Consider the following 23,787-nt stretch of genomic DNA (forward strand, 5'->3'; position numbering starts at 1 on the left):
GCATCGTGTGGCGTTGGTATTTTTATTACTATGGCAACTTATGTTCGTTAACAATATTCACGGAAGATTTTGTTCACGCGCTAAACTTAAACCAGACCTGTTGAGCTTGTGTCTTTAAAGTTCTCATCTCTGTGGATCATTCTGTTATAATTTACACTTTTTAAATCACAAAATTCATCTAAAACCACGTAATAAAAGGAACATTTCAAGCTGAGTTCAAGTTCATAAACTGCGGTGTCCAATAGGAGCCGACGTCGCCGTAATCATCGTCACAATAAAGAGTCGTGTAGCTGTGGCGCCCCCTATGGACAGACGCACGTCGCACTAGAGCAGAGCGTTTTTAAAAATTTGTGCCGAAATGACAACGCGACGCTGCCGAATCCTACGAGTATCAACGATTAAGGAAATAAAACTGGAGAAGGAAGAAGTACGTCACAGGGGCGTGTCACAGTGAAGGTGAAAACGGGGGTAGAGTGACAAAATGGCGTCTTGAAAATAGTCGATTAAAGATTAAACTCAAACATGAATCAGTCCAAATAAAACTTCAGAGGCTCAGCGAGAAGAAACGACTAAAACACGGAGAAACATCTGAACGGTTTGAAGAACACGTCTGATTTAAAGTTTTCCTCTTCTTGTTTCAGACCTCGTGAGTCCAGAAGGTTTGGCGGTGGACTCTCGGCGCAGGAAGATGTTCTGGGTGGACTCGTCTCCAGACCTGATCGAGACTTCAAACCTGGACGGCACCGGGCGAACGACGCTCTTCGACACGAACCTCGTCAACCCCAGAGCCATTATCGTGGTCCCCTCCAGCGGGTGAGAACTCCCTCCTACATCTGCTCTGCTTTTACCGCACCATTTCACATGTTTACATTCGACGAACACGTTTTTCCCAGCGAGTCCTTGGCAGAGAAATATACAAAAACAAATTTCATCCAATTATGTGTAAACGATTTAAGCATTTCAGGCCGAGAAGAGAGTCATGCATGAACGTACACAGGATCACATCTGCTCCACCACATTCACCGGCAATTTACAACCTGTGCGAGAACATGTTAAAGACGTTTTTTAGGTTTTTGTTGAGTCTGGTGTCTGGACTTTTCCATCTAAATAAGCCCGTGACAAGCAGAAACATCATAAAACACTTAAAATATGTGTTTGAGGAGCTGAATATGTTACATCTGTTGACATGTTTGTACAACTGAATCACAGAACTCCTAAACGAGAAAACGGTGTTGAATTTATTAGCTCCATTAATCGTACCACACACACGCGCACACGCCTTGGAAGTAAACTTAACCGTAACCTATTTAAACACAGACTGTTTATATAAATGGATGTAGCTAACCTGCTAGCCACGACTCTGAAAACTGTCCCCTCTCTCTGTCTCTGCTGCTTCAGACTCGTCATTCTGGTCTTAAATGTTTGTATTAACCCTCTACATGATCCTGGGGTTTTTATTTCACTATTGTGTCTGTAAATCAAGATATGAACATTAATAACAGACAAATCAGTGTTGCTAAGTGCCCACTAACTACCGTCAATTTAAGACTACAGAGTGAACCTGAATATGAGCCGCACCAGCTAAATTTGAAAAGAAAATCAATTTTGTACAAATATAAGCCGCAGGTTTTCATATTGTAACATTAGATATTTACACAGAAAGACGGTGCACGGACACGTTTTTTTTAAACTGTGCCTGAAAATTGGCACCGACACGACATCAACACGGGACGAACACACCTGCAGGTTTAGAAAATAAAGCTGCACCAACACGAGCCTCTGCTTTTATTTCCTCTGAAAGATTTTGTCGTCTTTTTACATTGACCGAGTTTGATTCATTGATGTCGAGCTTAAGTGCAGTGGCTCTATTTCCTTCTTTAATTGTCAAACTTACCCGCAGTGGCTCTATTTCCTTCTTTAATTGTCAAACTTACGTGCAGTGGCTCTATTTCCTTCTCTGTTGGTCAAACTTACGTGCAGTGGCTCTATTTCCTTCTTTATCTTAAAAACTGCATCATGTCCATTTCTTCGTGTGTTTTCCATGATGCACAAAATGACCGTTCAAAATCAAAACTCGTGAATTCTTCAGAGCAGAATCTTTCCCCACGTCTGTCTCAGCCAGAGAGCGCCCCCCGGTGGCCGTTATCCTGTAAAATTCTATAAATAAGCCGCACTCGTGACTTATAGTCCGAGATTTACAGTACTAAACCAGCGGGGTGGGAAAGGGGCGTTCCCTTCAACAGCCTCGCTCCGGATTGGCTCTTTGGTTGCTATGATACAGTCTATGTCAGACATGAGCAAACCACGGCCCGGGAGCGACAAACAGCCCGTTGGGTTTATTAATCGGGCCCGCCAAACATGACCAAGTTATATTAAAATAGGTAAGTGTAAACCTCGATCAAGTTACCTTTCCACTGTAATGCCAACGTTTCCCCAAAAGATGGCGCCTTGTTCGTGCGTGTTCTTCTGCAAAAATGAGCTAATCAGAGAAAAGAAAAGTGGATCGTGAGCGCCAACAACAACACAATATTTTTTCACTGAAGTCCGATCAAAGGTTGCGTTTCTAAAATCAAAAAACGTGCGTGTTTTCAAAGAGTACAAAACCAGCCGTTATTTTGCTACGAAGCACGGCGACTACGCTAGCGAGTGGTCGACGCAGGAACGGGCGGCTACGGGTCAGAGGTCGGCAGCCAATTTACAGATTTAACTAACGCATTTGGAAAACAGTTTGTACGATGAGTCTCGCAAATTTTAGAACCAAACCGGTCTACGTTTTTAACCCACGTTGTTGATGTGAAAGTGAAGGATTTACTTTACGTCCGTCTGATTTCTGTCCACGTTTACGAGGCAGGTCAAGTGCGTCCGCAGATATTAGCCCCGCGGCGCAATAAATGCCCACCCAGAGTGAAAACCGAGAGGGCAGAACCGGTCATCTCTCCAAGAACCTCATCTGCTTTTGATCACGGCTCATGTACGAGTCCAGAGTCCACAAGTTCTCCATCGAAATGATTAAAGAAAACGACGATAACTTGCTCCGTAAAGCCTCTGGCGTGCGGTCGGCGTTACGGCTCTGACAGTTTTGCAGTGTGTGTTCTGTCTGAAGGCCAGGTTTGTGTGGTCTTTGTGTTTTGACACGAAGCCAGATCCTTAATTAGGTCTTTACACGAGTAAACGTAGAACTACACAACGTTAGCGGTTCATTCTGAGCTGCACATGTGTGAAACTGCAGCCACAAACACTTTATACAAATGATGGTTGGATGTGATGCTGTGGGAACATTGTGGCGTTAAGGGTTAAGTCAGCAAACGCAGTAAAAACGCCTTTGATCAAAGTACCGCAGTTAAATGTACTTTAAAGTCTCCATATTATACTTTTCTCTCATCTCTGTTCTAATGTCGTTTCCTCGTCACAAACAGACCTGGAGTTGTGTGTTTGTTTAATGTTTAACACACAAAAAGAACTGTAGATTTAGGCTGAGTTCTTCTCTCAAACTGAAAACGCTCCGTTCCACCTTGTGATGTCATCAAGTGGTGATACAGGAAGTGCTCCACTGTGTTTTTAAACTCCACACACCTTCATTTCTCGAATCATTTGGATCATTTCAGCCACTTATCTTGACTGAACTAAAGGTAAAAGGAGCTGTTCACTTGAAAACTAACACTTGATGACATCACAAGGTGGAACAGAGCGTTTTACAGATGTGACAGACTAATAATAAAGTGTGACTCAAACATGTGTGAATAGAAGAGATAATGCTCCACTGTGGAACATTCTAAGCAGAACAACAAACAAGCAAATTTTCTTCCCTAGAACCAAATGTGAACAGACTTTCTCTTGTCACCACCAGGGGGCGATCGTGACGCCACTAAACACAATTGAAAGTTTTGTAATCTCTGTTAATTTACTCAAAATGACTCATGTCTTTGTCCAAACGAGTTCCACTTTGTTCTTTTGTTCCTTTTTTCTCGTTTTCGGCCTGACCGTCTCTTCCTCGTCCTGACCGTGTCTTTCTTTTCTTGACCTGACCGTCTTTTCCTCAGCCCATTTGTCTCTTCTCTTTCTCAGCCTGACCGTGTTTCTTTTTTCGTCCTGACCGTCTCTTTTGTTTCTCTGCCTGACTGTCTCTTTCTTGACCTGTCCGTTTCTTCCTCGGCCTGACCGTTTCTTTCTTTTCTCAGCCTGACCATCTCTTTCTGGGCCTGACTGTCTCTTTCTTTTCTCGACCTGACATCTCTTTCTTTTCTTGGCCTGACCGTGTCTTTCTTTTCCCAGCCTGACCGTCTCTTTCTCGACCTGACCGTCTCTTTCTTAGCCTAACGTCTTTCTTTTCTCAGTCTGACCATCTCTTCCTCAGCCCATTTGTCTCTTCTCTTTCTCGGCCTGACCGTGTTTCTTTTTTCGTCCTGACCGTGTCTTTCTTTTCCCAGCCTGACCGTCTCTTTCTCGACCTGACCGTCTCTTTCTTAGCCTAACGTCTTTCTTTTCTCAGTCTGACCGTCTCTTCCTCAGCCCATTTGTCTCTTCTCTTTCTCGCCCTGACCGTCTCTTTCTTTTCCCAGCCTGACCGTCTCTTCCTTGTCCTGACCGTCTCTTTCTTTTCCTCGTCCTGACCGTCTCTTCCTCAGTCTGACCGTCTCTTCCTCGTCCTGACCGTCTCTTCCTCATCCTGACCGTCTCTTTCTTACCCTGACCGTCTCTTACTCTTGACCGTCTCTTTCCTCGTTGATCACATGTGGTCAGGATTATCCTCTTCTCCCAGTGGACGCTCCTCATGTTCACCGTCCTCTCGTATGAGACGGTGACCACACACGCTCTGGCCTCCAGCGCCGACAATTTACGCTTCCTCGAAAGTCCAGGAAACCCAACCCCAAAACGTGAAACGCATCCGTCGGACACCTCTCATAATGTACGCGCTCAAAAACGTAGACGAGGGGAGCGGGGGGGAGGGGTCAGAGGTCGCGTGTTGCTAGGGGTAACCTGACCGTGACCTCATCAGCGTGAGACAGCTGGTCCATGTGCTCCGTGCTCCAGGACATGTGTGCGGTCACATGTGGAAGTGTGTGGTTTTCCTGTTGTCTTTTTGGATTAGCGAGATCTGGGAACGTCGCAAAACGAGAGAAACGTGAGATTCAGGAAAAAATAAATATTAACTTTTGTAGCTTTAAGGAAAAAAAACTTTAAAATAAACAAGTATTAAAGGTGCAGTGTGGAACGTTTGGGAGGAGGGTCCACTTCCTGCGTGTGTCTGAAGCTGTTAAACCCGCCCCTTTTGTGCTTGTGTCTCTATGGTTCTCATCTCTGTTGTAATTTACAGTGGGCGTGTCGCAGTGGGCGTGTCGCAGTGGGCGTGTCACAGTGGGCGTGTCACAGGTGGAGGTGAAAACAGGGATTTATCGAGAAAATGGCGTCTTGAAAATAGTTGATCACAGATTAAGCTCAAACATGAATCAGTCCAAACACAACTTCAGAGGCTCAAAATATTCTGTTGTATGGCAATAAACAATCAGTATCCATGGCGACAAGCAGGTAGCAGGCCCCACACCAGAAAGATTTCGTAGTGCGGCTTTAAACGATACCTGGAGCTAGAACCACAGTCAAGTGGATCGATGGATAAAACACTAAACTAAACACTAAAACTATTTATTTGAGCCACATTTCCACACTTTGTAGTATCCACTGTCAGTACCACACCAGAAGTATTTATACTACTACTATTGAACAGTACTACGACTTCAGACTGATCGGTACTTCATATTCCTGACACTTGCCTCATATTTAAACGTCCTGATGTGATTAACCGTGTTTATTTACTCACTAAATCCACGTTCTGGTCGTTTGCAGGACTTTGTTTTGGACGGACTGGAACCGCGAGGCTCCGAAGATCGAGACGGCTTCAGTGGACGGGCAGAAGCGGAGGGTGGTGGTCTCGGACGGGATCGGGTTACCCAACGCTCTCACCTTTGACTCCTCCTCGGGGCAGGTGTGCTGGGCCGACGCAGGTAAACGACGACGTGCTAACGACAGCGTGCTAATATCTGCTGGAACGAGGAGATTACGTTTGTGTTTAAGAGGAAACTCAGTGATTCTTGTGCGTGTTTTAGGTACGAAGCGTTTGGAGTGCATTTATCCCGACGGTTCCGGGCGTAAAGTGATCCATCCGAACCTCAACTACCCCTTCAGCATGGTCTACTACAGAGAAATGTTTTACTACACGGACTGGAGGAGGTACAGGACGCTCTTACGCGACTACTACGACTACTACTACGTCTACGTTTCCATCCTAAAGCGTCTCGTATTTGCTGTTTTCAGGGACGGCGTGATCGCAGTGAACAAAGAGACAAACAAACTGACGGATGAGTATCTCCCGGAGCAGCGTTCTCACCTGTACGGCATCGCCATCGCCTCGTCCCAGTGTTTACCAGGTAAGAGCTCGCGCTGCCGGACAGTACGCTCCGGAGGGACGGCGGGCTGTGATTGGTCGTTTCAAGTGATGAAGTTTATTTAGGGAGAAGATTAAGGTTTGGAAATAGGTCACGGTTCATGGTTATGTTTAGGGCTTGGACTTTCGCCCACACCCCAGACACTTCCTCTAACTCGTTTGCTCCTCCCCCTCTCTCTCTAAAGGAGCGTCCAGCCACCCCCCGGAGGAAACTCATTTACACGCTTGTATCCGCCATCTTGTTTTTCGGCCGTTAAACCTTAAAAGTCTGTGTTAACTTTCAGAAATAATATGGAAAGTTTAATCCACGTGAGCCGTGAGTAAGAGGCTTAACAGTTTACGCTCGCTGGTCATAACGACGTACGACCTGTGGAAAAGAGGCAGCGGGAGATTCCGGTGATATTAACTGTTGTCGTTGGTGCTTTTGCTTGGAATGTTCCACCGTAGGGTATTAAACAACTCGTCCCTAAATTTCTTCAATTCAGGATGTTTTTAATAATAATAAAAAATAAAATAAAATAAAGAATAATGATAAAAATAAATATAATAAAATAAGTAAATAAATAAAAATAAAAATAAATAAATACAAATAAATTAATAAATTAATTTAAAAAAAAAATAAATACACATTTTTCTTACTTTGAGTTGCTGTTGTTTCTCTATGGGTTTAATGCCACACTGTGAAACGTTCCAGGCTAATCGATCATCTCCATGGAGACGAGCCTCTGTCAGAAATGTTACTGATTACGTCTAACGGCAGAGGGTTTTAATTATAAATATTCTCACTTTATCTTGTTAAAAAGCAGAGTGTCAGTTAAAAATCAAATGTTTAACACAAACAAACCTGCAGATTTAGACTGAGTTCTTCTCTCAGACTGAAAACACTCTGTTCCACCTTGTGATGTCATCATGTGGTGATACAACTGCTCCACTGTGTTTTTAAACTCCACACACCTTCATTTATAGAATCATTTGGATCATTTCCGTCCTGGAGTTGCCGCTTATCTCGACTGAACTAAAGGTAAAACGTCGCTGTTAACTTGAAAATTACCACTTGATGACATCACAAGGTGGAACAGAGCGTTTTGAGCTTTGGAGATGTGACAGACTAATAATAAAACACAACTCCAGGTCTGTTTTTGAGGAGGAAACCGTGTTGGAACATGGATTAAACTTCACTTCAGTCCATTTTGTGTCATATTGAACCTTTAAAGACTCTGTAGTTTTTCTCGTCTGGATCAGTGCGTTTCATTTCGTCACGTTCTCAAAAACGCTCCTCAAACAGCTGGGACCCTCTGCAGGACTCGGCTTCATCCTCCCGCCGCACAGACACAACTACAGTAATTACGCTGACATATTAGTACTACACATAAGTACTACACATAAGTACTACACATAAGTACAGCCTTCTGGACTCGTACTTTCTGTGTGATGTGTCCTGGTCCCAGGTGTCCCTCTGCTCGGCTCCTTTTAAGAACAAAGTGCAGCACTAAACACGGGATCATCCTCAGACGAGCACACACCTTGTGATGTCATCGTGTGGTGATACAGGAAGTGCTCCACTGCGTTTTTAAACTCCACACACCTTCATTTATAGAATCATTTGGATCATTTCAGACCTGCAGTTGCCACTTATTTCGACTGAACTAAAGGTAAAAGGAGGAGTTAAAATGGTTGAAAACTACCACTTGATGACATCACAAGGTGGAACAGAGCGTTTTTAGACCTTTTTTTTTTTTTTTTTTTCCAAAACACAACTCCAGTTTTTTGTTTTTTTTGTCCATTTTGTGTCATATAGGACCTTTAACACTCGATTTTTCATGTGATACTTTTACTTTTACCTGTGTATTTTTACTTTTACTTGAGTACTTCTTCGTTTGACCTGATCATAAACTTACACATCTGTATAAACTAACAAACATGTGTGTGTTTTTCAGGGGTCCACTAACACTGGCTCTGCAGTCGCTCCATTGGTGCTAAAGTCGGGCGGCGTCCGTCGTGGCGTCCGCGGTCGGGCGGCGTCTCCGTGGCTCCGAGTGCAGCTCAGACGGACACTGTAGGGAGCGAGGAGGCGTCCGACCGATGGACCGTCACAGCCGCTTTACAAAACCCTCTGAATCTGAATCCACTCGTCCCTTTTCTCGTCCTGACGTTATAACCCCGTGTGTCTGTACATTTGTTTTATACCTCAGTTCTTTTTTTTCTACTGTATTTTTGTACTTGAGTTGTGTTTTTATACCGATTACAGAAAGTGTTATTTTCAGATCAAATGTGTATCACTGAGGCCCCGTCACACACAGGAAAACTAACCTCTGTGTGACCAGGACCCCTGGGGCCCGTCACACAGAGTCAAACCTGTGTGACTGGTGCAGTTCTCAGTGATTTTCCTATAAACAGTTTGAACAGCGCCACCTTGTGTCATTTCCCTGCACTGCCTTTGTATCGTTTCACACATTTTGAAGTGTCGTTTGCCAAATTAAATACCAAATATTTTCTACATTTGCCCAGATAACGTTTTTATAAGATTATATATTTATAACAATAAAATGTGACTTGTTCCTTCAAGTTACAGTTTTATTACGTCTCGTGTGTTTTCTTGTTTTTTATGTGTTCACTGCATGAACTTACAACAAATTACACACACACCTTTTAACAAAGACATGACCTTTTTTAATACAACCACATGAAAATTATTTTATTTTTTAACCTCATGTATTCCAATAATGAACTTATTGTATTTATGCTATTTATTATTTTTAACATTTTAACACACACCCATCACATAATTTCCATCAGGCTGGAATAATAATGAATATTTACTGAAATCAGTGACTTCTGCTGTCGCCTTTGAGAGACCAGGTCAGAAACATGTGGCTTCACTTTGGCCACTCTCATGTCATTTTCACAGCAAAGTCTGTTCCTTTTCTTCGTTTTTATGTCATTTTATGTTTTTATGCCATTCAAACGGCTCATTTAAGTCGGGCAGTGCTTCGATAGACACATCACAGGTGCATTTGTCGAATTGGGACACGGCCAGAGTCTGGAGACGCTCAGTCTGTGAATCATATGAGTCGGGTCTTGACCTGAGCCGAACCCGAGACTGACTCACCGAACCCTCAGGTTAAGAACCACTGAGTTAGAGTCTTACTGATTGTCTGGGGTGGACAGGTGTCTTTATGCAGCTCACGACCTCAAACAGGAGCTTCTAATGTAGGATAAGTGGAGAGGAGGTGGGCTTTTTAAAGGTGGACTAACAGGTCCACAAGGGTCAGAATTCTCGCTGATAGACACGTGTTTAAATATTTTTTTTCAGCAGTAACATACAAATAAATTATTTAAAAAATCACACAATGTGATTTCCAGATTTTTTTAGATTATGTGTCTCAGTGAACATGAAGATGAACATTTCAGACTCCTCCATGATTTCTACGTGGGAGAACTTGCAAAATCACAGGGTGTTCAAATACTTATTTGCGTCACTGTAATTTAAAATCATCTTAGTGCAATGAGCGCAGGACATTGGTGAAGGTTTGTACTTTTTATTTACATGGAAATAACATACTTCACATACTTCCAATCGATGACGTTGGTGTCTGTTTTTTTTGTCAGTCCAACAATATTCTCATTTCTGATTCAAACCAAATGAAATGTAAAAATCATTTCAATATTTATTTTAAAAAAAACAGCAAGAGCTTATGTGGGGCAGGACAGAGCAGCTGGAGATACATCAGTTTAATTGAATTTAATTGTGATGTGTGGAAAAGAGGAGCTTGAAAGACGATGACAAACGTATGAATAACGTGTGAAAACTCGACATGAACTTGTATTTACAGCTACTGTGTTCTCTCACTTCAACACCGACTCTTTGATGTAAACTTAAAACTGCAAAACAACTTGGCACAAACAAAAATGGAAGCTGCAACAAATCAAAAATCAAACGCGTGTCTTCGGGTTCGTCTGCAGCACTTGGTCTCATCTGCCCACTTTGCCGAGTCGGTGGTCGGTTTTGGGGTCGGCGATAATGGCCTGGACGGCGACGATGGCTTCGTTGATCTTCGTCTGCAGCTCTCTCAGCTCCTCGATGTGAAGCAGCCGCAGGATCTGAGCCGCTTCATTTAGAGTCGCATCTTGAACAAAAAGGTCACAAGAATTAAATGTTAAAGGTTCTACATGACACAAAACTGACTCTTGTAGCTTTAATCCATGTGTTGATGCCGTTTCCTCCTCAAAAACAGACCTGGAGTTGTTTTATCATTAGTCTGTTACATCTCCAAAGCTCAAAACGCTCTGTTCCACCTTGTGATGTCATCAAGTGGTAGTTTTTAGTTAGATACACAGTTCTTTTTTTTTATTTTTTACTTTTAGTTCAGTAAAGTTTGGCAATTCCAGGGCTGAAATGATTCTAGAAATGAAGGTGTGTGGAGTTTAAAAACATAGTGGAGCACTTCCTGTTTCACCACATGATGACATCACAAGGTGGAACTGCGTGTTTTCAGTTTGAGAGAAGAACTCAGCGTAAATCTGTAGGTTTTTTTTTGTGTGTGTTAATTTCTGCAGATAGACACCAGCACATCAGTGATACAGTTGATCACAAATTTACCCAGGTATTTTTCTCAGTCGTTATAATTTATTCTTAAACATAAGGAAAACACAAGTCGTCGTAGTTTTGTTTCCCAATACGATTCTAAATTTTATCAGAAGACTCACCTCCTGTGTCAAATCCCAACACGTGTTTGTCCAGTGCTACGGGAATCCCCTACAGAGAGAAAAAAATGGGAATTAAATGATGTTAATACAAGAACTGGATCATTTCTGAGTCAATGTTTACCTCTTTATTGTTGCTAGCTTTGGCGATAGCTTCCGGGGAAAGCCTGTCTTGAATCAGAATTCGTATCGCCTGCCACACAAAAACAGAACACGCGCTAAATATGTTTGTTTTCCAAAAAGTGAGTAGCATTCAGAGGCTCGGATTCTACGGCCCTGACTCACCTTGAGCATAACCAAATAGTCGTCATGTCTCTGAATCTTGAGGATGTTTGCGAGTGCGGTGACTCCTGCTTTAAAGTCCGGGGAGTTACCTGGTAAACCACAGAATCCAGGGAAAAAAAAAAACATCAGTACTGAGGGTAACGGGCTTAAAATGCAGCTGTGTTCTCACTCACTGTCAAGGTTAACCAAGGGGTCGGCCGGTTTGTCGCTGTTGCTGCTGCTGGATGCGAGCGGCTGCACGTTCTTGTACTTTTCCACTGAAGAGAAACGCAGATGTAAAAGGTCAAGAACGTGAGACATGAGGCTAAATCCACTGTGTAACTGCAGCAGCGACGAGGAGGAGGCCGGCCACAAACTGACCACTCACTTCTGGCTCATCGTCTCCATCTAGTGGCAGCTGTGTGTAACTGGTGGAGCTCCGACATGAGCCTGTATTTGTCTTATTACAGATGTTTTATTGATCCAAAACACCTTGAAAAACATGCCTATAGAGGTGGATTTAATGCTATATTGTGGAACAAAATTATCTACATGGATGGAGACAAGACCCTAGACCAGAAAGGTTTCATAATAGAGCATTATCTTCTAACTCATTCATCCATTCTACTGATATTTGGACGTTTTAGCGATTTTGTTTTGGTCTGCTGCCTAAAAATACACACAAAGCTTTATATTTACACTTTAATTAAGAAAAGACAGCTGCACAAAACAGAACCACAGCTCTCTTAAAGGTTTGTAGAAAATTTATATTACATAATTTAAGGAAAATAATAAAAATCAGCCCAAAAATATCATCAGTTACTCTGTATTCTAAACAATCGGCATCAGCCATGAAAAAAACATCCGTCAGTCTCCAATTCCAGGCTCGATGTGACTGTTTTTCTTGAATAATACACATTGTACCACTTACCGTTGTCTCCATACTCGTATCTCACAGCCAGGCCCAGTAGCCAGTCCATTGCCTCCTGACGCTCCTGCACTTCAAACGGACAGTTCAAATCCTGCAAATACTGCACAGAGAGAACACGGGGTTAGGACGATCTTTGAGTTGTCAGGTTTTGTTTGTTTTCTGACTGCCCTTACATCATTTACGCACAGATATTAAAACACAGCACTGACCTTCTGATAAGCCTTAGGCCACTCTGAGCTGGGGATGTTCCTCAGGTTTCCTCTTTCCTCGATCTTATAGTGCCGGATTTTTTGGTCCTCGAGCCAAACTATGCAATTTCTGAACTGTGTTTCATCTGAGTAGAAGAAAGAGTTCAAGATAAATAAGTAAAAAAAAATTACAAAAAAAATAAAATTAAACAAAATCAACAAAAAATAAAATTAAAAAATAATAAAAAAAATCTAAAATTAAATTAAAAATAACAAAATTAAATTAACATAAAAAATAAATAATAATAAAATAAGATCAAATAAAATAAAATAAAGGGAAAATAATATAGAAATGCCACATACACAGGCAGAATGACATCAGACTTGTCTTAACCAAACCTGTCCATAGCTCTATTGTTTTATTTGTAGCAGTAACTGTGCATTATATTCTCCATATATTCAGACACATACTAGAACTTGAGGTAAAGACAACCAAATAATTATAATACATCAATAGTTTTTAAGCAAATAAAGCAGTTTAAAGAGGCTTGGATGCATCAGTTCTATTTCTAAACTCAGACAGCATTAGCTCACCTGCAAACCAGCCAAAGAAACTACATTTATACAAGTATTTTTCCAAACCTTTACAGTCGAATCCGCTGGGGTTGTGATAATCTAGTGCTGTCAGTTTTCTACGAAACATTATCGCTTTTATGTCGCTGATTTAAAGTCAAACTCGTGACTAAAGACGAAGCTTTTACTGAGAGCCGTGTTGTGTGTGTGGTCTACGCATGCGCAGTAATGTCTAGTAAACACGCATGCGCAGTAATGTCAAGCTCTTTCTCTGCGATTTGCTGACGTAGCGCTGCTTTACTGCCACCTACTGGAAAATAATGGAACTGACTCAAAATGCAAATTGTTCCGAAACTCACTTTTATTTAATTTTTTTATCTTTTATTTTATTTTTTTTTATTAATTATGAATCAATAAAAAGCTGCCATGTTACAATTTAGCATTAGATTTTTAAATGACATTAAATGATAAACTTTTTGTGTTCAAGTTTTGGCGATTTTTTCTTTTCTTTCCCTTTTTTAACTTCTTGAGGATTCAGTCTTGGAAAAGCAAGTTTAAAACGTAGATAAACAAAATGGCTGCTCACTATATTTTAATTTTGATTATTTTTATTCATTTTATTTTTTTTATACAATAAATTACCTGAATGATTATGTTTTAGGCAACAAACACAACTGCACAGATCATAGAAAAAATTGTACTGAAAATCACTTTTATTTATTTTTTAATCTAGTTTTTTATCAATAAAAAGCTGCCATGTTGCAATTGGGATTAGATTTTAAAAGGCATTAAATTATTAACTTTTTGTGTTCAAGTTTTGGAGATTTTCTGAGACAAAAAGTCCTTTTTTTTTAAATTTACTTTTTGAGGATTCAGTCTTGGAAAAGCAACAGTAAAACGTAGATAAATCAAAATGGCTGCTCACTATATTAAAATTTTGACGATTTTTATTCATTTTATTATTTCATACAATAAATTACCTGAATTATTATGTTTTGGGCAACAAACACAACTGCACAGATCATTAAAAAAAAGCACTTTTATTTCACGTCACATTATACAATATAAAATGAGGCAAAAACCATCAGAAATTGAGCACAAATCTGAATGTCTTCCATAAACGTAGGCTTGTGTTGAACTGTAGCGCACGTTTAAACGCTGTGCTTAGAAAGGTCTCATGCGTGTGCTCAGAGGCGGGACCCTGTTCGGAGGCGTGATCGCTATATCCAGATAGTCCCCGATCTGAAACCTCTGCGACTGCAACGTCATGGAGTCGTCTGCCCCTTTCCGGCCAGAAATAGTGCTACCGATGTCTTTTAACCTGTGACAGAGGGAGGACAGAAGGTTGTGAGAACACTGAACATCCGTTGGGGCGATGTTTAGTCGCAGCACAGAGACACACCTGTACGCTTTGGTCCTAGGCTCTGGGAAAACAATTGCAAAGCTGAAGTGTGTTCCTTTTTTCCTCGCTTCTGGATAGACTTCTTTCACCAGGCTGGTCAGTTCCTTCAAAGTAGCATCCATCCTAAACACAAACATCCACACGTTCAATGAGGAAAGAGACACAGACACTTCATATTTTACTTTTTTATTATTATTATTTTAAGTCCAACTCACCATGTGTAGATCTGCAGTTCACTGGAGGGCACATTTCCTCTGGCAAACTCGTCTGCTCTGTGGTGTCGCCCGTTGTTGGTGGTAAACACACGCAGAAGAAGAGGACAGGTCTGTGAACACATAAAAATAATAATATATACTTTAAAAATGCAGAATTTAACCAGACAGTGCGAGCTTCCTGTAAAACGCGTGATAAACTAACTATAAACGCAGTAAATATCAGTGTAAGTGCTCCATTTGTCCAGAATAACACTGTGTTGTTTAGTGTAGCATTGTGGCTAACGTTAGCATCATGTAGCCGGTCAAACTCCACTCCCGCGCGAACCTTTTCACGGTCGATCGGTTTCTCCGGCTCCTTCTTGATTTCTTCTTGTGTGATTCGCGATTCAAGAGCCATGATCTTTAGTTTCTGGTAATAAAACCAACTTTTGATTGATTCAGACGATTTTAGAACGGCTGCAGCATGCAAATAACAAACCGGAAGTGGCTCCAGGGACTTCCGGCTGCTGATGACGCCACAGCTGTGAGCGCGCGCCCTCTGTCTGTAAGAGTGAGGTATGTTGTGTTTTTAAAGTATATGTTTTTAGTTGTTTATTGCTTTAATATAGCTGTTTGGTTTAAGCAGTATTTCTCAAATATAAAACATTTGTCTTAGTTTTTAAAAAAATACAAACTGTGTGAACTCTGAGGCAGCCTGGACTGAAAGAGAATGACCAAAATGGATATTTTATTTGATTTGATTTGATTTTATTTTATTTTATTTTATTTTATTTTATTTTATTTTATTTTATTTTATTTTATTTTATTTTATTTTATTTTATTTTATTTTATTTTATTTTATTTTATTTTATTTTATTTTATTTTATTTTATTTTATTTTATTTTATTTTTTTAATTTATTTATTTTTATTTTATTTTATTTTTTGGAAGGAGACTGAGCATCATATTTTATTCAGTTGAGTATGCTATTTCTTTACAGGGAAAACAAAGGAGGTCAGGTTAAAAATCTTTACTAACACCCACAACACTCTCCAACATTCACAGTCAAACCAAGAAACAGCCAAGAGAAGAAAAAGTACAGGGCTCAATTGTTATTATCACATTGTTTGTTTGTGTTCTGTCAGATGTTTGTGGGTTATTCTTTTCCCGGGGACGGCAGGTGCAAATGGGTCAGACGCTAACTCTGGTACAACGCATCAAACAGCAACATTTATGTTCTAACTGTACATGGCCCCTTTTGAAATAAATAAATAAATCAAAATAAAACATAAATAAAGAGCCGCTGTGACTCCATAACTGTTTTAGAATCACACCTACGACTTACTATTCCTGGAGTCAGTATCTCTCATTCCTCAGAATAGTTTGTTTTGCTCCCACTCTTACACAAAATGGTCGTTAGTGGGATGAAGAGTCTTATTGTCCCTCTGCGGACGCCTGCCAAGCCACTGTGCCACAGTGAGGCTGAAGAAATACTCTTCAATAACATCAAAATAAAACTCATTCAAGCTGTAGAAATATGGCATTTGAAAGCTTCATTTACGAGTCAAAGTAAGTCAAATGACACACGACGTCACTATAAATAAAGACATATTATTGTGTTTGAATGTGGTGGACACAGGACGTCTCCAGGGGCAAAAGCTTTGACCACAGACTGTAGATTTAAAGAACACGACACCCGAGCCACAGTCTGATACCAACACAAAGCAGAGCCCAAAGTGTAACACCATCTTTGATCTACATGTTCCTTTCTTTGGACATAATTCTTATTACACAATTAAATATTCTTGGTGACTTTTAATTATATAGTTTATGCGCCGTCTCTTAACAAAAATCTTTCTTTTTTTTGCTGTTGTTTTGCCTGAATATCTCACGTGTTTGTTAAACTTTGATACGAGAACTTTTAATCCAAGACGTCATGATGGTCTATGTCTAAAAACTGAAACCTCAGAAAGTGTAATATTGAGGAGAGGAGAGGAGGAAGAGAGAAGAGGAGAGGAGGAAGAGAGAAGAGGAGAGGAGGAAGAGAGAAGAGGAGAGGAGGAAGAGAGAAGAGGTGAGGAGGAGGGACAGGAGAAAAGAGGAAGGAGAGGAGGAGACAGAGAGAGAAGAGGAGAAGAACCTTTAACTCATTGTCTACATCCAAAAACTGAGAAATAGAGAGGAGAAGAGAAGGAGGGAGAGGAGGAGAGGAGAAGAACTTTTAATGCAAGATCTCACGATTGTCTCCGTCTAAAAAAATGACCGCTGGGATGTTTTTGAAGGACGTGTAAAACTCTCTCCACTGCAGAACTTTAATAATGTGGAGATGAACGTTTAGAATCAAAATGCTCCTGTTTTTGATGTTTTAAATTAACCTGTGCAGTTAGGTTTTTTGTTTTTGTTTGTTTTGTTCAGGGCTTATGATAAAGTCCAGTCTCTCATTGGGCTCTCCTGTAGAAAAAGGAGTATTTTTATTCTTTAGTAATACCCCATAAATCTGATGTGAGCGTGTATTGTGGTACTGTGGGAGTTTCCGGTGTCATTTTAGTGGCATGTGTGGAGTCCAGAGCAGACCTCGGTGGGCAGAATCACATGAATGCTTCTCTCCTCCTCTTCATCTCATTCTTTCTCTTTGCTGTTTTGTTTCACACTTGGTCTCGTTCCGTTTTCACTGAACTGAATCTGCGCTCTGTGATCTCGTTCCTTTCCTTCTGCTCACTTCCTGTTTCTTAGGATGTCCTGGCCGGCCTTGTATCTTCAGTTAGTGGGAGCGAACCGTCACTCCACGAGCCTGGGGAAGATCTGGCTCTCGGTGTTGTTCATTTTCAGAGTTCTGGTTCTTGCGGTGGCGGCTGAAAGCGTGTGGGGCGACGAGCAGACGGACTTCACCTGTAACACGCTTCAGGTAAATGCAGCTTCACTCAGGACTCGGGCTGAGGTCTCGACATGCAGAAGATGAACTGGTTGAATTTAAATGGGGATAAAAGTAAAATGTTTTGGTTTTAGAAGATCAATACCATGTTCTAATATCAGTTTTGCCTGGTGTTTTTTGAAACGTACCTGGAGTTCTGTGTTGTTTCATTCAGTTTTGTGGCGATAGCTCCAAACATCTTCACTATCAATTCTCGTTTTAACCTTATTCCATTTTCATTTATCTTTATTTCTACAGAGAAATGAGAGACCAGACAAACAAACTAAACCAAACAAACTCATCCCTGCACAGGTTCAATTAAAACATTAAAAACAGGAGCATTTTGTTTATAAATGTTCATCTCCACATTATTAAAGTGCTGCAGTGGAGAGAGTTTTACACGTCCTTCAAAAACGTTCCAGCGGTCGTTTTTTTAGACGGAGACAATCGTGAGATCTTGGATTAAAAGTTCTTCTCATCTCCTCCTCTCCTTCCTTCTCTTCTCCTCTCTATTTTTCAGTTTTTGGACGTAGATAATGAGTTAAAGGTTCTTCTCCTCTTCTCTCTCTGTCTCCTCCTTTCCTTCCTCTTTTCTCCTGTCCTTCCTCCTCCTCACCTCTTCTCTCTTCCTCCTTCCCCCCTCTCACCCCTCCTCTTCTCTCTGTTGCTCAGTTTTTAGCCGTAGACCATCATGAGACATACATTTACACAGTGTTGTTCTTCTGACAGATGCGATGGCCGACCTACTTTTCCTCAGCGTGACACTGATGGTTTAAATTAATCTCCTTTTATGAAGCAAAGGTCTGAGTGAAAGAGTGTAAAGGTTTAAAGTAGAGGCTGAAGTTTGTGTGTTTATATCTACAGACTCAGAAAAACAGAGGATGCTTGAACAGTTTCTTTTCTGTGATTCAATGAGATACACGATTTGTTTCTGTAATAAAACGATCATTTAGATTTAAACTGCTTCTCTACACCTCCAACACTGTGTGACCTCATCCCTTCTTCCTTCCGTCCCTCTTCCAGCCCGGGTGTGAGAACGTCTGTTATGATCAGTTCTTCCCAGTGTCTCACATTCGTCTGTGGAGCCTCCAGCTCGTGTTTGTTTCCTCTCCCACACTCCTGATCGCGGCGCACGTGGCCTACAGGAACCACAGGGACAAAAAGCTCGTACAGGTGAAGGAACACGCCATCTTATTCACACATGTGACTCTGACAGTCTGTGTGTTTCACAGGCGTCCAGAAGAGCTGGGCTTGTGTCCAGCAAAAGTCTATTAAGTCCAGAGGAAGAGATGGAGAGTTTCAAAAAGAGGAAACGTCCAATTGTGGGCGCCCTCTGGTGGACATATGCGTTTAGTATCGTGTGCAGACTCCTGTTTGAGGGAGGATTTATGTGAGTTACCATAAATAATACAATTTATGGGTCAAATGTTCCACCACATGAACAAGAAACACCATAGATGATACAAGAACATCCTAGCACCACCATAAACTACAGAAGAACATCCTAACACCACCATAAACTACAGAAGAACATCCTAACACACCATAAACTACAGAAGAACATCATAAACTACAGAAGAACATCATAAAACACCATAAACTACAGAAGAACATCCTAACACCACCATAAACTACAGAAGAACATCCTAACACACCATAAACTACAGAAGAACATCATAAACTACAGAAGAACATCATAAAACACCATAAACTACAGAAGAACATCCTAACACACCATAAACTACAGAAGAACATCATAAACTACAGAAGAACATCCTAACACCACCATAAACTACAGAAGAACATCCTAACACCACCATAAACTACAGAAGAACATCCTAACACCACCATAAACTACAGAAGAACATCCTAACACACCATAAACTACAGAAGAACATCATAAACTACAGAAGAACATCATAACACCACCATAAACTACAGAAGAACATCATAACACCACCATAAACTACAGAAGAACACCATAAACTACAGAAGAACACCATAAAACACCATAAACTACAGAAGAACATCCTAACACCACCATAAACTACAGAAGAACATCATAACACCACCATAAACTACAGAAGAACACCATAATGTCCTGTGTCTCGTGTCCCATATCCCGTGTCTCTTGTCTCGTGTCCTGTGTCTCGTGTCTCATGTCTCGTGTCCCATGTCTTGTGTCTTGTGTCCCGTGTCTTGTGTCTCGTGTCTTGTGTCTCGTGTCTCGTGTCTCATGTCTCGTGTCTCGTGTCTCGTGTCTCGTGTCTCATGTCCCATGTCTCATGTCTCGTGTCTCGTGTCTCGTGTCCCGTGTCTCGCAGGTTCGCGCTCTACACTCTGTACGACGGGTTCCAGATGCCCCGTTTGGTTCGCTGTGGACAGTGGCCCTGTCCAAACCTGGTGGACTGTTTTGTCTCCCGTCCCACTGAAAAGACAATCTTCACCCTCTTCATGGCCACGACTTCTTCAGTCTGTATGGTTCTCAACATGGCTGAACTCGTCTACTTGATCGTCAAAGCCATCACGAGGTAAAAAAAGGTTTGTTTTTTTAAGATGTTGATGTTTCTGTTGTTGGTGATGAGATGTTTTTGTCCAGGGCGATTCTGCAGAGCTGCTGCAACGAGAAAAAACAGAATAAACCCCACCCCAGTCTGTCAAACTAACACGAAGAAACTTAAGGACGACACAGAAGTATCGTTTTTACCACGAGACGGCGTAGATCACATGACCTGTTCTGATGTCAATGTTGATGTGACGTTTTTAATAGATTATAGCCTCATAAATGTGTGTGGTTTATTCTCACGTGTGGCGCGTGTCTGGCGCCCTCTCCTGGTGGACACGTGATCACATGAGGTAAAGTCAAATTTAATGTTTTCAGAGAAGTGCACGAGGCTCTTAGGCCTACTGCCCTGTCCTACAGAGTGTGTGTCGATGTGTAGGTCCAGAGTCATGTGTCTCTGTAAAGACACAATACTACTACTACTACTACTACTACTACTACTACTACTACTACTACTACTACTACTACTACTACTACTACTACTACTACTACTACTACTACTACTACTACTACTGCATCACAAACAGAGCCCTACTGCAGAGTGATGCAACATGACATAGGAGACACACACATACTGTACAAACATACATATAAATAAACACATATACACACATACACACACCCCTACACACATATACACACACACACACCCACACACTGTACAAACATACACACATATACACACACATGTGTGGTGTGCACACATCCTTCAGTCACGTTGTCCCTTTGGCCCAGACACATCTCACCTTCACACATGTGTCAGGTGGTTTTGTGATGTTCACAGTGGATTGTTTTATGACCCACAGTCTGGTGTCTCTGTGTCTCTGTGTCTCTGGTGTCTCTGTGTGTTTGTTGTCTCTGTGTCTCTGTGTCTCTGGTGTCTCTGTGTCTCTGTGTCTCTGGTGTCTCTGTGTCTCTCTGTCTCTGTATCTCTGGTGTGTTTGTTGTCTCTGTGTCTCTGGTGTCTCTGTGTCTCTCTGTGTCTCTGTGTCTCTGGTGTCTCTCTGTCTCTGGTGTCTCTGTGTCTTTGTTGTCTCTGTGTCTCTCTGTCTCTGTATCTCTGGTGTCTCTGTGTCTCTGCTGTCTCTGCTGTCTCTCTGTCTCTGGGTCTCTGTGTCTCTGTGGTCTCTCTGTCTCTGTGTCTCTGTGGTCTCTCTGTCTCTGTATCTCTGGTGTCTCTGTGTCTCTGCTGTCTCTGCTGTCTCTGGTGTCTCTGGTGTCTCTGTGTCTCTGTTGTTTCTGGTGTCTCTGCGTCTCTGTGTCTTTGTTGTCTCTGTGTCTCTGTGTCTCTGGTGTATCTGTGTCTTTGGTGTCTCTGTGTCTCTCTGTCTCTGGTGTCTCTGTGTCTTTGTTGTCTCTGTGTCTCTGGTGTCTCTGTGTCTCTGGTGTCTCTCTGTCTCTGTGTCTCTAGTGTCTCTCTGTCTCTGTGTCTCTCTGTCTCTGTGTCTCCCTGTCTCTGTGTCTCCCTGTCTCTGTGTCTCTGGTGTCTCTGTGTCTTTGTTGTCTCTGTGTCTCTCTGTGTCTCTCTGTCTCTGTGTCTCCCTGTCTCTGTGTCTCGTGCCCCTGCCCATTAACGCCCTCACGCGCCCCCTCCCCCCGGGCACCCCCTCGCGCGCCCCACGCACGGGACTAGTGTGTGACAGTGGCGGTTGGCCTTGGCCACGGGGGACGCAGCCGCTGCGCTTCGCCTTCGCGGGACAGGATCCACTCCAGCCCTTCAGTAGGACAGAGCTCTGTTCCTCTGTCTCTGTGTGACTTCTGTCTCTGTCTCCCTCTCCATCCAAACCCGCCTGGAGCTGCCCGGCCGCCCCGGAGGCCCACGAGCTTTGGAGGAGAGCCGAAGACGCAGCGGGGAGGTGTCCAGAGGAGGAGAGGGTAAGAGGAGGAGAGGGTAAGAGGAGGAGAGGGTAAGAGGAGCTGCTGCTGATGCCGCGGGTTCAAGTGGGAGGGAAGAGGAGGGATTATCATCTTCCACCTGCGGGATTAGAGGCTCCTCGTGCGCTTCATTCAGCGCACTTACGCGCGCGCGCTCTGGATGGCACTAAACCAAACTTTACACAGCATTAGGATGTGAGGGTTTCACCATTTTACCATGAGGTAAAAGGTTCTGTCCGCAGGTTTAGTCCTCACTCTTTTAGTTTGTTGTTCACATTAAAGACTCGCCCTGTTTGCTCAGGCCTCACGTCACATCACGTTCACTTCACTTCTGTCATTTTGTTTTCAGTGACTGTTATAATTTATAGTTTCATGTTTGAAAAGTACAAGTACATTTCCGTGTACTTGTACTTTGATTAGAGGGTTTGCTCTCGCGGCTCTTGTCACATTTTTCGTTTTAATTTCGTTTTTTGTGTAGTCCATGTGTAGTTTTCTTCTCTTTTATTGGCCATAGTTTAAATCCACTTTATGCACGTGGCACTGGCCTGTAGCGCTGTGTTTTTGCGCACTTTTTGCGCACTTTTTGCGCCTGTTTGTGGAGTACGTGGCTGGCCAACAGTTACTGTTGTGGCTGTTTTAGCACAAAGAGCCGTGATCCATCAAAAGCGCAGCGCGGCCCGGACAATGTGCGTCCAGAGGCTTCTCCATTGTGTGTTTGACAGATGGTATTTCATCACGTCAACACATCATGTACATGTCACATACCTCAGGTAGAAAGGCCCGGGGGCTGCAGTGTCTCACTCTTTATTTTCATCATTATCTGTGTTTTTGGTTCTGTTCACACGTGTGTGTGTGTTAGACCTGTTTGTGTGACGTTTCAGGGTCTGTGATAAATGCACTTTATTTATGACTTTTCTCTTTAAACAACAAATAATGTATATCTGTGTGTGTCAGTGGGTATGTGAGTATGTGTATCTGTAGGGGTGTGTGTGTGAGGGCGTGTGTGTGTGTGTATCTGTATGTCAGTGTGTATGTGAGTATGTGTATCTGTAAGTGTGTGTGTGGGGGTGTGTAGGTGTGTGTGTGTGTGCATATGTCAGTGCACACATGTAGGTGTGAGTTTATGTGTGTATATGCATGTGAAAGTGTGTGTATATGTGTGTATATGCACATATGTGTGTACGCAGGTGTGTGTGTGTGTGTATATATATATATATATATATATATAAACACACACACACACAGGCACACCCCTGCACGTATACATATACACACACACATATATATATGTTTGTGTATATGCGTGTGTGTATATTTGTGTGTATATGCATGCAGGGGTGTATGTGTGTGTGTGTATGTGCGTGTATATGTATGTGGGGGTGTGTATGTGTGTGTAGGGGTGTTTGTGTGTATGTGTATATGTGTGTAGGGGTGTGTAGGTGTGTGTAGGGGTGTGTGTGGGGGGGTGTGTGTGGGGGGGTGTGTGTATATGTGTGTGTGTATATGTGTGTGTAGGGGTGTGTGTGTAGGTGTGTGTGTGTATATGTGTGTGTGTATAGGGGTGTGTAGGGGTGTGTGTGTATGTGTGTATGTGTGTATATGTGTATGTGTGTATATGTGTAGGGGTGTGTGTGTGTGTGTATGTGTGTATGTGTGTATATGTGTGTGTGTATATATGTGTGTGTGTATATGTGTGTGTAGGGGTGTGTGTGTATATGTGTGTGTGTATATGTGTGTGTAGGGG

General features: G+C 42.1%; 4 protein-coding genes across 5 annotated transcripts in view; 2 read left to right on the forward strand and 2 right to left on the reverse strand.

The window, feature by feature from the left end:
• The window catches only part of nid2a (nidogen 2a (osteonidogen)), a 72,175-nt gene extending 63,185 nt beyond the window's left edge, over positions 1 to 8,990 (forward strand). Inside the window, exons 44-48 of one of the 2 annotated variants that reach the window (XM_055227287.1) lie at positions 642 to 813; positions 5,842 to 5,999; positions 6,102 to 6,225; positions 6,310 to 6,422; positions 8,377 to 8,990. In XM_055227287.1, the coding sequence (XP_055083262.1) occupies positions 642 to 813; positions 5,842 to 5,999; positions 6,102 to 6,225; positions 6,310 to 6,422; positions 8,377 to 8,387 (578 nt within the window). In that variant the 3' untranslated portion in view covers positions 8,388 to 8,990. The remainder of the gene's footprint in view (positions 1 to 641; positions 814 to 5,841; positions 6,000 to 6,101; positions 6,226 to 6,309; positions 6,423 to 8,376) is intronic. The other variant, XM_055227290.1, reaches the window with a different exon arrangement.
• Positions 8,991 to 9,963: 973 nt separating this feature from the next.
• Positions 9,964 to 13,340, reverse strand: rtraf (RNA transcription, translation and transport factor). The gene is made up of 8 exons (XM_033979240.2): positions 13,169 to 13,340; positions 12,548 to 12,672; positions 12,339 to 12,438; positions 11,602 to 11,685; positions 11,429 to 11,517; positions 11,268 to 11,336; positions 11,147 to 11,195; positions 9,964 to 10,566 (listed from the first exon to the last, which is right to left on the reverse strand). The coding sequence occupies exons 1-8, from the start codon at positions 13,227 to 13,229 to the stop codon at positions 10,412 to 10,414; spliced, it is 732 nt and encodes a 243-aa protein (XP_033835131.1). The 5' UTR covers positions 13,230 to 13,340; the 3' UTR covers positions 9,964 to 10,411.
• Positions 13,341 to 14,133: 793 nt separating this feature from the next.
• On the reverse strand, positions 14,134 to 15,195 carry sap18 (Sin3A-associated protein). Its single transcript, XM_033977148.2, has 4 exons — positions 15,042 to 15,195; positions 14,717 to 14,826; positions 14,502 to 14,624; positions 14,134 to 14,420 (listed from the first exon to the last, which is right to left on the reverse strand). Exons 1-4 carry the CDS (start codon positions 15,111 to 15,113, stop codon positions 14,264 to 14,266), a joined length of 462 nt encoding a protein of 153 aa, XP_033833039.1. The 5' UTR covers positions 15,114 to 15,195; the 3' UTR covers positions 14,134 to 14,263.
• Positions 15,196 to 17,428: 2,233 nt separating this feature from the next.
• On the forward strand, positions 17,429 to 20,376 carry LOC117380339 (gap junction beta-2 protein-like). Its single transcript, XM_033977137.2, has 5 exons — positions 17,429 to 17,599; positions 18,629 to 18,778; positions 18,838 to 18,995; positions 19,930 to 20,136; positions 20,205 to 20,376. Exons 1-5 carry the CDS (start codon positions 17,429 to 17,431, stop codon positions 20,269 to 20,271), a joined length of 753 nt encoding a protein of 250 aa, XP_033833028.2. The 3' UTR covers positions 20,272 to 20,376.
• Positions 20,377 to 23,787: the final 3,411 nt, after the last annotated feature.

This window comes from Periophthalmus magnuspinnatus, chromosome 2 (genome assembly GCF_009829125.3).
Source record: "Periophthalmus magnuspinnatus isolate fPerMag1 chromosome 2, fPerMag1.2.pri, whole genome shotgun sequence".
NCBI lineage: Eukaryota > Metazoa > Chordata > Actinopteri > Gobiiformes > Gobiidae > Periophthalmus > Periophthalmus magnuspinnatus.

Bases quoted from the DNA above. Each gene is read 5' to 3' on its own strand.
- LOC117380339 (XM_033977137.2), top strand. From the start codon at position 17,429: ATGTCCTGGCCGGCCTTGTATCTTCAGTTAGTGGGAGCGAACCGTCAC. The intron at 17,600-18,628 runs GTAAATGCAGCT...TCCCTCTTCCAG, and splicing joins TCACCTGTAACACGCTTCAG to CCCGGGTGTGAGAACGTCTG. The intron at 18,779-18,837 runs GTGAAGGAACAC...TGTGTTTCACAG, and splicing joins GGGACAAAAAGCTCGTACAG to GCGTCCAGAAGAGCTGGGCT.
- rtraf (XM_033979240.2), bottom strand. From the start codon at position 13,229: ATGTTTCGTAGAAAACTGACAGCACTAGATTATCACAACCCCAGCGGA. The intron at 12,673-13,168 runs GTTTGGAAAAAT...TCTTCTACTCAG, and splicing joins CAGCGGATTCGACTGTAAAG to ATGAAACACAGTTCAGAAAT. The intron at 10,567-11,146 runs GTGAGTCTTCTG...TTTTTGTTCAAG, and splicing joins GTTGGGATTTGACACAGGAG to ATGCGACTCTAAATGAAGCG.
- sap18 (XM_033977148.2), bottom strand. From the start codon at position 15,113: ATGGCTCTTGAATCGCGAATCACACAAGAAGAAATCAAGAAGGAGCCG. The intron at 14,827-15,041 runs GTTCGCGCGGGA...ATGTGTTCACAG, and splicing joins AACCGATCGACCGTGAAAAG to ACCTGTCCTCTTCTTCTGCG. The intron at 14,625-14,716 runs GTGAGTTGGACT...GTTTGTGTTTAG, and splicing joins GAACTGCAGATCTACACATG to GATGGATGCTACTTTGAAGG.